The sequence below is a fragment of the Citrus sinensis genome, chromosome 5 (genome assembly GCF_022201045.2).
Source record: "Citrus sinensis cultivar Valencia sweet orange chromosome 5, DVS_A1.0, whole genome shotgun sequence".
Taxonomy (NCBI): Eukaryota; Viridiplantae; Streptophyta; class Magnoliopsida; order Sapindales; family Rutaceae; genus Citrus; species Citrus sinensis.
Window position 1 is genome coordinate 23899636 of NC_068560.1, and position 16469 is coordinate 23916104.

Here is a 16469-nt window from a genome sequence, read left to right on the forward strand (position 1 = left end):
AAATTTGACTTGTCTTACATTACGTACATCAATATAATATAAATTTGTTATATATATATATATATATATTTTTTTTTTTTTTCTGTAACCAATGCTTTCAAAAACTTTATACTTGTATGTTTGAACAACTTTTTTTGTTTTCTATTTATATACGGTATCATTTATGTTTACATAAATTTTCATATGTACCCAAATTAAGTATTAAATACACAGACACTTTGTTAAGACTCATGTGTAATTAATCTTAATAATTTCTTATACAAATACAATCCTTTATCTAAGACCAGCAACGTCACTCATCATAATTTTTCACCAAATATTGTAAAGCTGTTGTAGTAGTATAGTTATCATGGACATTGAATTTCTAGTATCAGACAATGATATTATATTGAATGTAATGCTTCAATGAATTTTATTACTATATACTAAATACTCAACGATCTTCATTATAAAAAAAAAAAAGGCATGATTAGAATGATTAAAGATCATTTGATGAGGAGTTTCATCAAAACTGTGTCGAAACACAGCAGCAATCCACAATACACTTAACACGAGAGGCGCACACAAGCATGCATCAATCCTCCACCATTAAACCTGCAATCATAAATGAAAGAAACAAGATGAGTGTTGTTTTACGGTCTGAAAGCCGATTCCAAATAATAATAATAATAGACCTTTGTTAATAGTTACTACTAGTTGTCACTGCCTTGTGTTCATCTTCCTTCTCTGTATCACCGTCCTCTTCCAAGCCCCCGTCATCTGACCAAACCCCAGCAACCATCGCGGGAAAAATCACCTACTTGTTTTAGGAGCAGGAGCAGAAGGAGGAGGAAATTAAGTTAGGGATTTGGAGTGAGAGTAAAGAGCTGATTGTTGAGGAATATATACCTTTTGTATGGTTGTGTTTAGGTCATCCTTCCAAGCCCAACGTGCTTCACCCGGCCACTGCACTTCGTGTAATTTGGGTGTACTTGAGTTTCCTTCAGAGAAAATCTTCATACTGGGGCAATCATCCAGCACTAATCTTTCCAAAGATGGGAACTTGAAAGCACAATTGCCAGAGCAGAAGCTTGTCAGACTTTCTAAGTTTAAAAGCTTCAACTCCTTCAATTCTCTGAAAGTAATAACCTCATCTTTAGCTGCAACATCATCCACCAGTACTATTTCTGTTATCCTATCGCATGATTCTATCTCCATATATTCAAGTCGCACCAGAGTCTTTGCAATTGAGAATGTTAATACGATTTTCAATCCTTTGCAACACGATACCACCAGATTTGTAAGATTCTGAAAGGATGTCGACGATGGCACTAAATCGACCAAATGGTCACACCCCTGTACACATAGAATAACCAAGTTGTTCGTAACAGAAGACGACTCCATCAGAAATCAAGCGATGAAGGCAAAGGCAATATAACTCTAAGCTCTATGATATAAACTTTCACGGTACATACATAAGAATTGAAAATTTGATTATAAAATTCTTGTACGTACCCTTTCTGTCAAGATATTAGTAGTTCTATTGTATCTCTCCATGAATTTAGGACATCCAGATATCCATAATTCTTTCAAGGATGGAAATTCAAGAATACCTAGATTGCTGGTGCAGAAGCTTGTGAAATTTTCAAGATTAAACATCTTCAGATATTGCAACTGAGGAAACATTACATTATTATTCTTCCTTTCTTCTTGGTTGTCCATGACTATTAACTCTTTCAAGACAGGACATTCGACTATCTCAATCCTTTGGAGTCGAACAAAGCTACTAACTATAGAAGATGAAAATAGATATCTTAAGTTCATACAGCTTCGCAGGGTCAAGTGCATTAAATTCTGAATACCACAAGACATGACTGTAACTTGGCTCAACCAAATCCTCTCAACATTTATTGAATACAACATCAACTTCTCTAACTCTGGTAACCGAACCTGCTCGAACAAAAATTTACCTTGTTAATTACAAGCAACAATCATTTCTGTTGATGGACAAATCAATAAAATTACTATTTCTTCCGTTATAGTTCTTTTCGGTTTCTCATGCAAACAACCGTTAATCAAGTTTTCCAAATTATTCCTTACCAAATTGACAAACGTATTCTAATGATGTATATTAAAGAAAATGACTAGTCATATTTCAATCAATTTATGGGTGTGTATATATATAAATATATATTTCATAATTACAACATATTTAGTATTTCGTAACATTAAGTAAACAATAATAATTATTATTAATGCAGTTATCGTGTCAGAGTACCTTTTCTTTCTCTAAGAATGTATTTGTTACACCCTACTATCCTTCGGATGAAAAATTTAGAATAATTGTGAAATATAATTATTAATCACTCTTTGCCATATTTGCTACCAAACAAGAATATAACAAAGAAAAAAATTATAGAGAATTAATAAGACGATTGACTTATTAATAACTGACCTTCTCAGGGAAAAGCGTATTAGAAATTTGGACATTATCCTCCAAAATGATTTCATGTGACTGCAAACCATTAGCTGATTCCTCTTGTCTCTGTTGACATTGCAGGTGTCTTGATTTTAGAGTGTAAGCTTAATTGTGAGAACAATCGTAATGCATAGATACAAGATCTTTAAAAATTAATACAATAAACTTAGCACTAAATCCAAATTTGATATTTTGGATTCCATGATTAAGATTTTTTAAATAAAAATTAAATATGAAAAATTAAACTTACAATTATGGATTTAATTTTGATAAATAATGAATTTTTTTTTAAAGATAAAAGAGCGTACAAAGCCCAAATTCATTTTTTTAGTCCCTTACTCTCCCATGATTCAAACTTGGGTGGTTGTAGGAGGGCTGAAAATATTTAAGACAGTTAACTTCACTTTTTTTTTTTTGAGAGAAAAGAGAAGAAGGATATTACAAAGCATGAAGCTCATGCAATAAAAGGGCTATTATGGTTTTTTTTATATAATTAAAATGGTAAGATTCTGAAGCTAAAAGATTAAAATATTAATTAAATTGCAAACATTAAAGATTTTTTTTTTCAAAATTGGTTGCTTTGAAAATGAGAATAATATAATATTTGAAGACTTTTCAAAATTAATTACTGTGATGCACTAGAAATTTTTAGCTTTAGTCTAATGTATAAATTGACAAAACGATATTAGAATCCCAGGTGAAAAGAACCCTCTCACACCAATTATTTAAATTAGGAATGATCATACCTTTGACTCTGCCAGATTGAGGGCGAGGCTTGAACCCCTCATCTCGAGACGCTTGAGATAGGAAGAGCCCACGTTGAATAATTCATTACGAAAATAATCGACATCTTGCTCTTGCAATCCAGATAACTCAAGGTCTTCAATTCTCTGCAGTTGCACGATCAGCGAATCCTTCAAGCAAATCTTGTTATTTACCTCGAGACTGAATTCACGACACCAAATGCCGTTGCTCTTCCGATTCTCATGATCTCCAATGCGTATGCTGTACCTTTCCAGCTTCTCCAAGAACAGGCCTCTGGGCAGAGTGCTGACGTCATGGATGTCTAATTCCAAAGAGGTCAAGTTGGGCAAATGCTTCAACTCCTCAAGGCTTGCATGCTCAGCCCCTTCCACCTCCACCTCCCATTTATCAAATTTTCCACGACTTATATATAGTTCTTCTAAATGGGATAATTTTTTCAGTATATTTGGTGGAATAACTTTTAGTTCCCAACAATCTCTCAAATCAAGCAACTTTAGCCAAGTCAATTCACCTACTTCTACCGGCAACTTCTCAATCATGGAACCTCTTAAGCAAAGGATTTCTAGTTTCTTCAAGTATCCTACAAAACTTATATCAAGCAAGAAGCAGCGACACAAACTCAGTGTTCGAAGGTTTGACAGGAGACCAAGGGATGAAGGCAGTGACTGTAGAGTCATGGAAGTCAAGTTTAAAACTCTGACCTCGATCATCCTCTCGAAAAAGTTGTTTGGCATTGTTAATGATGATCCACCACGATCAGCACGTATAAAAAGAAGTTTGAGTTGAGGACATTCCACTACCTCAGGAAGCATATTAGTCTTGATATCATGTAAGACGATCGAAGCGTAACGCTTTACTGCACTTTCGTCTGACCACTCCCTGAAACCATCATCATGCTCATTTGTCGCTATCAACGCAATTTGCTCTTTGTGTGCAATTGATATGGCAACATTGCGAACAACAGCAGCCATGGAAAAGAGCTCTTCATTCTTGCTTTCATGATCTAGCAACATACAAGAATCTTTGAGTGTGCGCACCAATGTATGTACTCCATTTCGTGCTACTTCAATCTTATTCACACCTTGAAATAAACCCAATCCCATACCACACATTAACAAGTCATCAATAGATGCTATGGCGGTATATCCTATTAGCAAAAAGATATTCTTGAGATCATCCCTCCCTAGATTATTGTAGCACAACTCGATAGCTTTAAATGCGGCTTGCTGTACATCATTAAAATTCGATAAAGGCCTTTTTAGCTGTTCCCTTGCATGCTTCCATTCACTTATTCTCTTGTTCCTTAATGCCCTTGCAACCGTCACAATGGAAACTGGTAGACCTGCACATTCCTCTGCCACATTCCTTGCCACCTCTTCCAATTCACTACCTTCAACATAATCACCTGCCATCTTCTTGAATAGACTCCAAGCTTCTTCTTTTTCTAAAACGCCAACTGCGAAATTTGTTCGACAATCCATCATCACAGACAATACATTTAGATTTCTGGTCGTCAACAATACTTTACAACCATCTCCAAGAGGAATTCCGACATTCCCCAAATTAAGATTTTCCCAAATGTTGTCTAAAACTATCAGGATCTTCTTCACTTTTTTTATACCTTCACATAACCTGCCTACCCTTCCTTCATCGCTTTCCTCATGCAACTCCAGGCCTAATTTATCTGCGATTACTCCTTGAATCTTTCGTATGTCTTGCTTATGAGACACCTCAACAAAAACCACCTGATCAAAGAGTTTGTCACTCTTGACTTTCCTAGCAACTTCTTCGGCCAGCGTCGTCTTTCCGATTCCGCCCATTCCATAAATCCCAAGCATGTTGACATCGCGATCTTCTAGTGCACTGAGTATACTCCCCAAAGTCGACATTCTTGATTCAAAGGGCTCGTAGTCTTTGTTAGGGATAAGCCGAATATCCTCTGGAGCAGTACGGGAGGAAATTCTAACAAATTTTCGATCTTCTCGGACTTTGACAACAGCCTCCTTCTGCCTCTCTGCTTCCTTGCTAAGTCGACGGCGGGTCCTCAAATTAGGACACAACCCCTTGAAACAACGCTTATTTGCAGCGGCTTCATCTGCTGTAAATTTATTTGCCTCTTCAATGACATTGTTCGCCTTTTCAATGATACTGTTGGCCGTTGCAAGCCAATTCGCAACGTTCTCTTCAATCCCTTCTCCTTTTCTTTTAGCCTCCTCAACCTGGTGCTCTGTACTATCCCTCTCAGACTTCAGATTGTCAACTTCTGCTTTGAGATTCTGTAAGTTGGTCGTGTACTTACTCTCACGCAAATAGCTAATTTCGCGACATGCGGGATGAGCCAAGCACTTCACAACTTCTACAACAATAGGAAGAATGATTTCAGCCATCTTCAATCCTTTGTCCTTTGTCTCTCTGTCTCTTTTATTCTGAATTTTTGAAAAACAATTGACTATTTAGGAAGCACACTGAGTGATTGACCACAAGTGACCACGACAAGATGGAACAAAATAAAAAAGAAAAAAATACAAAGAGTGGATGGAGAATAAAACAGAGACAGCGGCACAGCTGGACACAACTAGATAGAGAACAGAGCAAAACCAAATAACAAGACTTAAGATTACAACAAACAGAGGCCAAGTATTGTTGAGATCAGAAGGTGGAAAATTCAAAAGAGTTGATGGCAGAAGCTGAATAACAAGACAACAATGAACGCAATAAACAGAAGCAAAGTGTGTTTGTGATCGACAGATGGAAGTAAGGAAAGCGGTTGTTGATTGAAAATGAATGAATGCAAGGAAAGACTGATATTAAAAATTGACGTCAATAGCGAAGGAATAATTGAACTTTCGCTTAATTATTGTTTGTGGCCTTCTTTTACTTTTTATTTGTGGGTCATGTCTTTTGGAACTAATCATCTTAGCTTATGCCTTACAACTTTAAGGCCAGTAACCGGTGTCCGTTGGATAAGCATATAGAAATCCAACGGTGGATATATATCCTTGGAGAATAAAATTCAAGAGCAAAGCGAGTGCTGGGCTGCAGTTTCTTAAGGAGATTTATATATCCTCCTCAAAAAGAAATGTTTTAAGGTAGATATTTAGACTATTTCATCATAAAATGAATGTAATTAATTTTCAATAAATATCTTATATAAATATTTATTTATTTTTTTAATTACTAATGACCTTTGAATATACATATATACATATCACTAATTCAAAAATAAATTGTGATTATTTGTTAATGTATGCGATTACTTGTGATGGTAAACAAAGTAGATATGGTATATTTTGAAGTTAAATTAAAAAAAAAAACAAAGCTTTTACCATTACTTGTCTTATCATCTTTTAAATTAGAATTATTATTCTTTTATTTTTCAAGTTGCCAACTCATCCGCATTCTCTTGTATTGAATTTGAAGATCAATGATTATAAATTTGTGTGAAAATTTTAAGTCAAAACTTTAAATTAAAATAATCTTTAAGTTATTGGGAAATAATACCTTAGTATAACAAATATTATATCCTATACTTTATTGCTACAAAATTACGAAACCTTATATTATATTATGTTTCCATATTTCTCCTTTATAGTGAAGACTCGTACTTCTTCTCTAATAAATGCTAAAGTATTGGCTTAAATTTTTTAACCAGCACAGTAGACCCTTAAGCTATATATACTATAATGTCCCTCTTCTCTCACAGATTAAACCAATCTGATCTCAGAGTGAGTTGATACCATGACTTTGCATCATTTGTGATCAAAGGAGCATCATTACTAACTAAGATAGGCTCGATCAATAGGCATGATAATAATTTTTTTAATCTACAAACACTATTTTTCAAAATATTTTATCTTAAGACTAACTAAATATTTTTTAACTATGTAGATATAGGTTGTTTGATCTCTTTTAAATAGTGGAGATTACAAACAAACGGATGCGAATTAGTAGTGATGTTGAGTTCAGAAGATTGAAGTTAAGAAAATTAAGGGTTTCTTGATCTAGGGAAATTTCAAAAGAGTGAAGCGTCCTCAAAATTGGAAGACGAAAAATAAGGAAAGGGTAAGGGTGTATTTTCAAAGTAATTCTATTAGTAGATCTTTGAAGTAGGGGTGGGCAAATCAGGTTAGTTCGGTTTAAAATGGATTGAAACAATTTAATCCAAAAATTCTACCAACAACCACTTAAAATCCAAAAATCTTAATTCCAAACATCCTTAATAACAAATATCAACTACAAACCATCATTAACAATATTTCAACAATAACAATAACAATAATAACAACAACAACAACAATAATAATAACAACTATGAATTAGCAATTCAGCATATTGCCATATTCTAAATTTAAAAAAAAAACACAAATTAATTAATTAACAATCTCCAATTTAATTTATAATAACAGCAAAAATCCTCCCCAATTTAATTAATATCAGTCTCCAATTATTCAATTATCAGTCAATAGCAACAAACCCACTCCAATATAATTATAACAATCTCCAATTGTTCAATTATCAGTCAACAGCAACAAATCCTCTCCAATTTATCACGAACAGCCTCTAATTGTTTAATTTTCAGTCAACAACAACAAACACACTCCAAATAATTGAACAATTGTTAATTAATTAATTAAAAATATCCAATTTAATTAATAACAACACCCAAGAGCAACTCAGCAATAAACCCACTCCAAAATCCAAATATAAGTATAAACTAAGTGTCAAACCTTGATCGGTGGGAAGCTACAACGTCGGCAAAGCGTGACCATGTGGGGCTGAGTGAGACCGTCGACCGAGGGTGTGAGAAGGGAGAAGAGGGAGCAGGGAGGTAACGGGGTGTGTGTGAGTTTATATATATATATTAAAAGCTAAAACTTAAAAAAAAAAATTTAACTCAATCCAAACGCCCACGTAGATTACTTCCGTTAAGAGCTGAATCCCACACTCTTGAGCCTTTGTCGTTCCAGTCAACTATAAAAACAAATCATTATTGAGTGTGAACAGACTTATTGATCACCAAATTTTCAAACTTGTCATCCTTATTGAATCTGCGTTCCCTTTTAATAAAATTTAAAAAAGTACAAATAATGAAACAAAGTTATGTTCCTTCAACAGTTGATAGAGTTACGCGGCTTCAACTTGCAAGTCCAGTCGGCATTTTCAAACTTGTAATACCCTTACAACTTGCTTTCCAAGATAGCTATAATTAATAATGACAATAGTCTCCCTATAGCGACTAGTGAGCAACTTGTTTCGTGAAATTAACGGCATCTTCTCTCACATTTTTTTAAAAAATTGAATTATATAACCCACCAAAACTATAAAGAATTGTTAGTTTTTCTTCATTAAAATTAATATATTACTCCTCTTGAAAAATCAAAATTCAGAATAAGAATGATTGATACTATTTATTTACTAAAATGAAAATAAAATATATGAAGCCTACATATTTTTGAAATTAAAAAATAAGAACTTTATTTTCCACGAGGAGTGTTAGGAATCAAGTTCTCATTATTTAAACTCTTAATTGTACCTCACCGAAATTTCATAATTTTACTTTTGTTCTCAATTAAAATATTATTATAGTTATTATTCTTATTTTTATAGTTGTTGTTGATGTTGATGATGATGATGATACAAGATAATAAAATTAATGATAATTAAACCAATTTGAATTCAGAGTGAGTGAGTACCATTACTTCACATCATTTGATATCAAAGGAGCATCATTACTAACTAATATAGGCTCGATCGAATTCATCATGCGAAGTATATTATCGGCTGTAGGTATGGAAATAAATTTTGTATCCACAAACACTATTTTTCAAAATATTTTAAGACTTGACTTAGCATTTTTTAACCATATATGTATAGGTTGTTTGACCTATTTTAAATAGTGGAGATTACAACAAATGAACAGATGTGGATTAGTAGAGTTGCTGAGTTCAGAAGATTGAAGTTAACAAAGGGTTTCTTGATCTAAAGAAAATTCGAAAGAGCGAAGTGTCTTCGAGATCAAAAGACGAAATAAAAAAAGGGTAAGGTTATACTTTCAAAATGAATCTGTTGATAGATCTTTGAAGATTACTTTCGTTAAGAGCTGGATCCCACACTTGAGTCTTCGTCGTCTCAGTCAGTCAGCTATAAAGACAAATTAATTTTGAGCGTGAAAGGACACAATTGATCACCAAATTTTCAAACTCGTGATCCTTATTGAATCTGCATTCTCATTTGAAAAACAATAAAAGATTAACATTAATTTAACTTCATCTAGATTCCCATTTGAATCTGCATTCCCATCCCGTTGTTCTCTGGGAATGCACATAATCAAACAAAATCCTATCCGCATTTTCAAACTTGTGACCCTTCAAGCTTTCTATGACAACTATAACGAATAATTACAACAGTGCTACCTAATAGTGAGCAACTTGTTTGATGAAATTAACAACTTCTTTTCTCTCATATATTTTTAAAAAATTGAATTATCAAAGTTTTTATTTCAAAATTAGTGCTATAGTTCATTAATTTTTCAATTTTTCCTTTTTCTTTCCACACAACAGATTGATTTGCCCTCCAAAAAATGTATTATATTGTTAAATATTGTAACTTCAAGAAACTTATAATAAATTTTTAAAGAGATAAATAGAGAATGTCAGTCTCCCATCTACTCAAAATTAATATATATCATTAACTCTTGATTATTTTTATAACAACTAATAACTTTCTTGGCAGCATAATTTTATAGTATCATCCTTGTTTGTAAGTATATTTTTATTCATATTTATTATAAATTAATTAAATCATATCAATGAAAATTAAAATTAAAATTGAAGCACTAAAAATTAAAAAAATTATGTTTTGGTGTGAATAAAAAATTGAAAATAAAAATATTTTTCTTATATTTGTTGTTATTTTTAAATTTTTTCTTATAATAAATACATATTTTATATGCTCAACTTTTTCTTTAAATTTTTGTTATTAGGAGGAATTTTAGATATAATGAAAATTGTAAGGTAGTAAGTAATATATAATAATTTTAATAGAAAAAAGTAAAAATTCTCTTATTTTAAAATATAAGGAGAAAAAATAATTAATTTCAAGACATTTTAGAAGGTATTTCAATATGCGGTGGACCACAAACTCGAGTCTTTGTCATCTCAGTCAACTAAAAATATAGAATATTGAGGGCATGGCTAAGGTGCAGAAGCTGCAAGTAACAGCTTCGAACTTTCCCATTTCCATCACCTTGCATTGGGACCTCCTCTAGCACCCGTGGAAGTTCCCCATTGGCTACTGTTACTTACAAAAGCTCTAACATAGACTTCTCCGAATATTGAGCGCGAAGGGCTCAAGTGATTGTTAATTTCACAGCAATCACCTTTTTTCTTTCTTTCTTTTTTTTTTTAATTATTGGGAAATAATAACTTAGTATAACAAATATTATATCCTATACTTTATTACTACAAAATTACGAAACCTTATATTATATTATGTTTCCATATTTCTCCTTTATAGTGAAGACTCATACTTCTTCTCTACTAAATGCTAAAGAATTGGCTTAAACTTTTTAACCAGCACAGTAGACCCTTAAGCTATATATACTATAATGTCCCTCTTCCCTCACAGATTAAACCAATCTATCTCAGAGTAAGTTTGCATCAAAGGAGTATCCTTACTAACTAATATAGGCTCGATCAATAGGGATGACAATAATTTTTTTATCTACGAACATTATTTTTTCAAAATATTATATCTTTAAACTTAACTAAATATTTTTTAACTATATATGTATAGTTTGATTAAATGGTGGAGATTACAACAAAACAGATGTGAATTAGTAGTGATGTTAAGTTCTAGATCAAGACGAAAATAAGGAAAAGGTAAGGGTGTATTTTCAAAATGATTCTATTGAAAGATCTTTGAAAATTACTTTCGTTAAGAGGTGGATTCCACACTCTTGAGCCTTTGTCGTCCCAGTCAACTATAAAGACACATTATTATTGAGTGTGAACATTCGAACTTATAGATCATCAAATTTTCAAACTTGTGATCTTCGTCAAATCTGCAAACCCTTTTTTTTTTTAAAAAAGAAAAAGAAAACTGCAAATAATGAAACAAAATTCTGTTCCTTGATAGACTTACGCGGCTTGAACTTGCAAGTGCTGTCGGCATTTTCAAACTTGTAAGACCCTTCAACTTGCTTTCCAAGATACCTATAATTCATTATGACAACCGAAGACGGCTACGTTTGCGGTACAAAAGTTGCACCATATTAGACGTTCTTTTTTGTTCTTATCCGAAGTAACCGTTGGATTCAAAGGAAAGTGATCAGACATTCAATAGCTTCACACGTGGACATTATAGGATACCGGTCAAATCGGTTAGTGCTCCTCCACATCAAACTCACAAGCATGGCTATCATCGTATCAGCTTGGAAACTTGTTACAAGTAACGAAGAGCAACAGAGTCCGCTCCTTTAGAGTCGGCAACAGAGTTTTAATTAACGGCATCTTCTCTCACAATTTTTTTTTAAAAAAAATTGAATTATATAACCCACCAAAACTATAAAGAATTGTTAGTTTTTCTTCATTAAAATTAATATATTGCTCCTCATATTAAAAAATCAAAATTCAGAATAAGAATAATTGATACTGTTTATTTACTAAAATGAAAATGAGAATAAAAATAAAATATATGGAGCCTATATATTTTTTAAATTAAAAAATAAGAACTTTTCATGAGGAGTGTTGGGAATCAAGTTCTCATTATTTAAACTCTCAATTGTACCTTACCAAAATTTCATAATTTCACTTTTGTTCTCAATTAAAATATTATTACAGTTATTATTCTTATTTTTGTAGTTGTTGTTGTTGATGATGATGATTATGATGATACATGATAATAAAATTAATGATAATAATAATGATAATGATAATAATAATAATGATATGATAATGATGATAATAATTTGAACAACAACAACAATAAATAATAATAATAATAATGAAAATAATAACTATAATTTTAACAACAATAATAATCATTAATATTATTATTGTTAAAATTATTATTATTATTATTAGATAATTATTTTGAATAATAATAATCACAAGTCTATTCTGATTCCAGTTTATTCCGATTATTGATTAGAAAATGTGTCATTACTGTTTTAATAATAACTAATAATTCTCTTGACATCATAATCGTAATTCTTATAATATTATCCTTATTTTAAAATACACTACCATGAGCTTGCATCATTTGAAATGGTAGGTACTAGGTAGCAATTGCTTACATCAAAATATCTAGACTCACTCGGCAAAGTATCCGAGGCCAAAACGCCAAAAGATGGGACACCCACATGTGCATCTAATTACAAAATCCAAAGTTAATGAAAAAGAAAAAAGAAAAAGTATAAATGAACGGTATTGGCTGTAGGACAAGGGGAGGGGAAAAAGGACCATTTTGTTTTCTTTGCTAATTCACAAGGGGAAGGGAAAAAAAAGAAAAAGACAGTTTTGATTAAAAAACACAGAATATTCAATTCACAAGCCACCAATGCTTGTGGACCAATGGTCGATATATGAAAGTTAGAGATTCTGGCAAAATGAGCAAATATTTTGGGTTGATTAATGGATTTGTTTGTAATGCAATACAAGATAGCATTTTAAAGCTGGCAAGAAAGAAAGAAATAAGTCAATAATTGAGATATTTAAAGAAGCTCAAGTGGTCATGAAATCTCTCCTTAAAAACTATACAAGATAATGTTAATGATAAAGTTAGCCAACCAAGTCGTTCAATCATTGCTGGAAGCAAGCAGCCATTGAAGTTGATAGAAGCTAATGCATGAAAAAAGGTTCGTTACATGAAGGAGATACTGAGAAAATTGATGAACCCCTATAATCCATGTTTTGTTTCAATCAAAAGGTTTGAATTTTAAGGCCGATATTTTGGACTGAATCCCCCTGTCTGCTTCCAAAGGGGAGGGTGTGCATGTAGTTGATTGGGCCGATGATTGTGATGGGTGGGAACTTTTAGCTTGGAAATGGACCTAGCAAGCCCATGTTTGATTCGGTAAGTTGTGACTTCTCATGGGCATTTGAAATTTTTAAATGGCCTTTTATAACCTTTGTCAAGATTCTCAGAAATCGAATCATTCGGTGATTACTTGCAAATTCGGAAAGGAAATTGGAATCAAACTGGGGTTCTAATTAAAAAAAAAAGGGTTCAGAATCAGAATTTTGTTCTTTTGACTGACTAAACTACCCTCATTTAATTTTCAAAATGCCCAAATTTTTATCATGCTCACTTGGCGTTATCTCGTCTTGTGGGAGCTGTAGGACAGTTGAGATAAAAGATATTGCTCCAGTATCTACTGTTTTCTCATCCTGATCTTCAGAGTTATTCTCAACAATGGACAAATTTGAGTTTAGAACAGCATCAGAAACCAATGACACCCAGTCGCATCCAGCTACTTCTTCACTTTGCTCAATTCGACAGATTTTACGCAAATTTGTTTTGTTCTCAAAATAGTCTGCTGCTCCCGGATTGTCCTCATTACATTGAACGAATGATGACGACGCTCTGTCCGTTTCTGGCTCTCTGCTTTTCTCTTTCACATCACGAGACACCTCGTTTCTAACTGGGGTACCACCATCACATTTAACTGTTATTGGTAACTCAATAGCTAATTCTAATGCTTCATCAAGCAGTTTAGAGATAAACTCTCTCGCTGAACTCCCTGGAGTAACACAATCCAGTTTTCCAGTGCAATCATCAAACAGTTGAACAGCTCCTGAATTCCCTTTGCTTTTCTTGTTTTCTTTTCCATGTAAAGGGAGCTCAGGCTTCAATATATCTGGGGATTGATTACTAATGAATAATGATAAAGACAACATGCGGTAGAGGACACAAATTGTTATTAAACAACGATGCACTTTTCATTTTTCAACTGAGTACAGTAAAGCAAGAATGGGTAATTAGTTTTACCTGCTAAGCGAAAATCTAGACTCCCGAAGGTAACCGATCTTGGGTGAAGCAAATAAAGAAGAAGGCGAAGTAAAATTCACTGAGTTGAATGAGCGATCATTGCGTATGGACTTGATTTGTTCAATGGGTGAAAGACTGCTGATATAATTAAAGACTGGTGAATCCTGCATGTTGACAACCATCATTTTTAATCTAACATAGAGTCTTAAAAACCTGGTCAGTGGCAAATGGTCACGACAAGAAATCTGAAGTACAAACAGCAGAGCTCAACAAATCACTAAGAGAAAATAAGACCAGTAACCAAGCACATGAAAGAAAAGCAAAATAACCCATCTCAAATCACCACATGCATCAGAGATTGAATTTTCATACACTTGTCAAATTTTCAAGTCCAACAAATTGTTATCTTTCTGAAGATATTAACTATGCATAGCATGCTATAAACAAATCATATTATTATGGCCTTTGTTTGCAGTACACGACATATGTACAGGGGAACAAATCCATGAACTGAATTCATTATATTCCAAAATATTCTACCAAATCAACACGACAAAAACTGACGCTAGACAGAATTGGAGCAATTTACGAAAGCCATTTGTCACACAAAGCACTAGTACCTCAGAACCCAATTTGAAAAAAAGCAACAAAAATAAAAAATAACAAATGCCCAGATTAAAAATCAGGAAAAAAATGCTCAAATCCAAACGACAACCCCATAAGCTCAGTCGTTCTCTTCAAACTAAATTAACACACTGAATAAAAAAAAATTAAAAAATTAAAATGGGAATATTAACCTCAAACTTGGAAACAGAAGCGACAGTGATCTGTTTCTTGTCTGGAGTGTCCATTTCTGTAATCTACTTTGTCCATTTTCAGTCGCTCCGCCACAAAGCTTCTTCTCTCTGAAACTGAAACTCACACACACTTGCAAAGCGAAAGCATTTGATTGATTGAGAGGCGGGAAGGCGGGAAAATGGCAGAAATTTGCTTTTGTTTTTTCTTGGTTTGGTCAAACACGTGCGGGCCCCAGCTTGACAAGCGGTTCTATTACTACTTGTATTATCTACATGACGCGTGTCACGCGATGGCGATAGAAAAGTGGTACAAAATTCTAATGATTACCCAATGGCGATAAAAATAAAAATATATTGTTAATTTTTTACTTAACATTGGAATATCATATAATTTTATGGTTATTTACTCGCCGTTATGCCATACTCTTCTGATCAAATAATACAGTAAAATTTTTCTATAATCATAATGTTAGAACCAAATTAATTTCACTTCTATAAAAAAGTTATAGCTTAATAAAAGTATAATTGTAAAAATTATTATTTTGACTTACTTATCCTTAGTACAAGTGATGTAAAGTAAAATATACGATAATTAATTAATGAATTATGTAAAATATAATGTACGGACAATGATAAAAGATATAGACATAATTTTAAAAAATTAATGCATATATTTATGCAGTGTTGGGATTATACAAAGTTATTTTAAAAGTGTAAAGAGTAAAATATTGTTCCAATTAATTAAAAAAATTATTTCATCTTAACCTTTAATGCAACAAAGCATTTTTATAAATAATTATTACTGGATTCAAATTCTCTCCTATGTATTTTCTCTCATAGTCCTCCTAAACTTTTAAGGATCTATTGACATGTGTCATTAATGAAATTAAATAACTAAAATTTTGTTTTAATTAATTTTTACCTAAATAAACATCAAAACTCACGTGTGACTCTTGTCAAATTCTTTTCCTCTCAATTCTTTATATTTTGACACCAATTTCTAGCAAATTATTGAAAAACAAAGGCAAAAAATGGAAAAAAGTGATTGGCAACAAGGTGTGCATCTTAATTTCAAAATTTTCCTTTTCTTTGCTGTTTCTCGAGGTTCTATAATTGTTGTTTTCGCGGTCAGTTGCAATTCAATGGACTAAATTAGTAGTGAATTGCTATTACTAGGCATATAATTCTATTGCTACAATTTTACTGTTGTTTAGCTATTTTTTTGAGTTTATAGTTGCTGTTTTGTTGTCTTTTTTAGGTTTTCAACTGTTGTTTGCTGTTTTTCTAGGTTCTGTAGTTGCTATTTCGGGAAAAATAAAAATAAATGTGATCCTGAATTATTTAACTCCTATGAAACATCTTTAGCTATTGCATATTTTTTAATTGTATTATTATTGGCGGGATGTATGTTGAATAGGGATGGCAAAGTCCAGATTCGGATCTAAATTGATATTTCTATA

At 32.5% G+C, this 16469-nt stretch overlaps 2 protein-coding genes across 8 annotated transcripts in view; both read right to left on the reverse strand.

Annotated features, from left to right (window-relative positions):
- The window catches only part of LOC102625791 (importin subunit alpha-1a-like), a 170404-nt gene extending 162037 nt beyond the window's left edge, over positions 1 to 8367 (reverse strand). For 2 of the 7 annotated variants that reach the window (XM_052442385.1, XM_052442383.1), the window contains exons 1-2: positions 7951 to 8340; positions 3925 to 5649 (exon numbers count right to left, since the gene is read on the reverse strand). In XM_052442385.1, coding sequence (XP_052298345.1) covers positions 3925 to 5649; positions 7951 to 7992 — 1767 coding nt within the window. In that variant the 5' untranslated portion in view covers positions 7993 to 8340. Of the gene's footprint in view, positions 1 to 3924; positions 5650 to 7950 lie in introns of all 7 variants that reach the window. The other 5 variants (XM_052442387.1, XM_052442386.1, XM_052442384.1 and 2 more) reach the window with 5 other exon arrangements.
- A 5082-nt stretch (positions 8368 to 13449) lies between these two features.
- Positions 13450 to 15186, reverse strand: LOC127902665 (protein tesmin/TSO1-like CXC 4). The gene is made up of 3 exons (XM_052442397.1): positions 15010 to 15186; positions 14213 to 14376; positions 13450 to 14095 (listed from the first exon to the last, which is right to left on the reverse strand). The coding sequence occupies exons 1-3, from the start codon at positions 15061 to 15063 to the stop codon at positions 13492 to 13494; spliced, it is 822 nt and encodes a 273-aa protein (XP_052298357.1). The 5' UTR covers positions 15064 to 15186; the 3' UTR covers positions 13450 to 13491.
- Between the last annotated feature and the right edge of the window lie 1283 nt (positions 15187 to 16469).

Bases quoted from the DNA above. Each gene is read 5' to 3' on its own strand.
- LOC127902665 (XM_052442397.1), bottom strand. From the start codon at position 15,063: ATGGACACTCCAGACAAGAAACAGATCACTGTCGCTTCTGTTTCCAAG. The intron at 14,377-15,009 runs GTTAATATTCCC...GTCAACATGCAG, and splicing joins CTTCTGTTTCCAAGTTTGAG to GATTCACCAGTCTTTAATTA. The intron at 14,096-14,212 runs GTAAAACTAATT...ATTATTCATTAG, and splicing joins TCTAGATTTTCGCTTAGCAG to TAATCAATCCCCAGATATAT.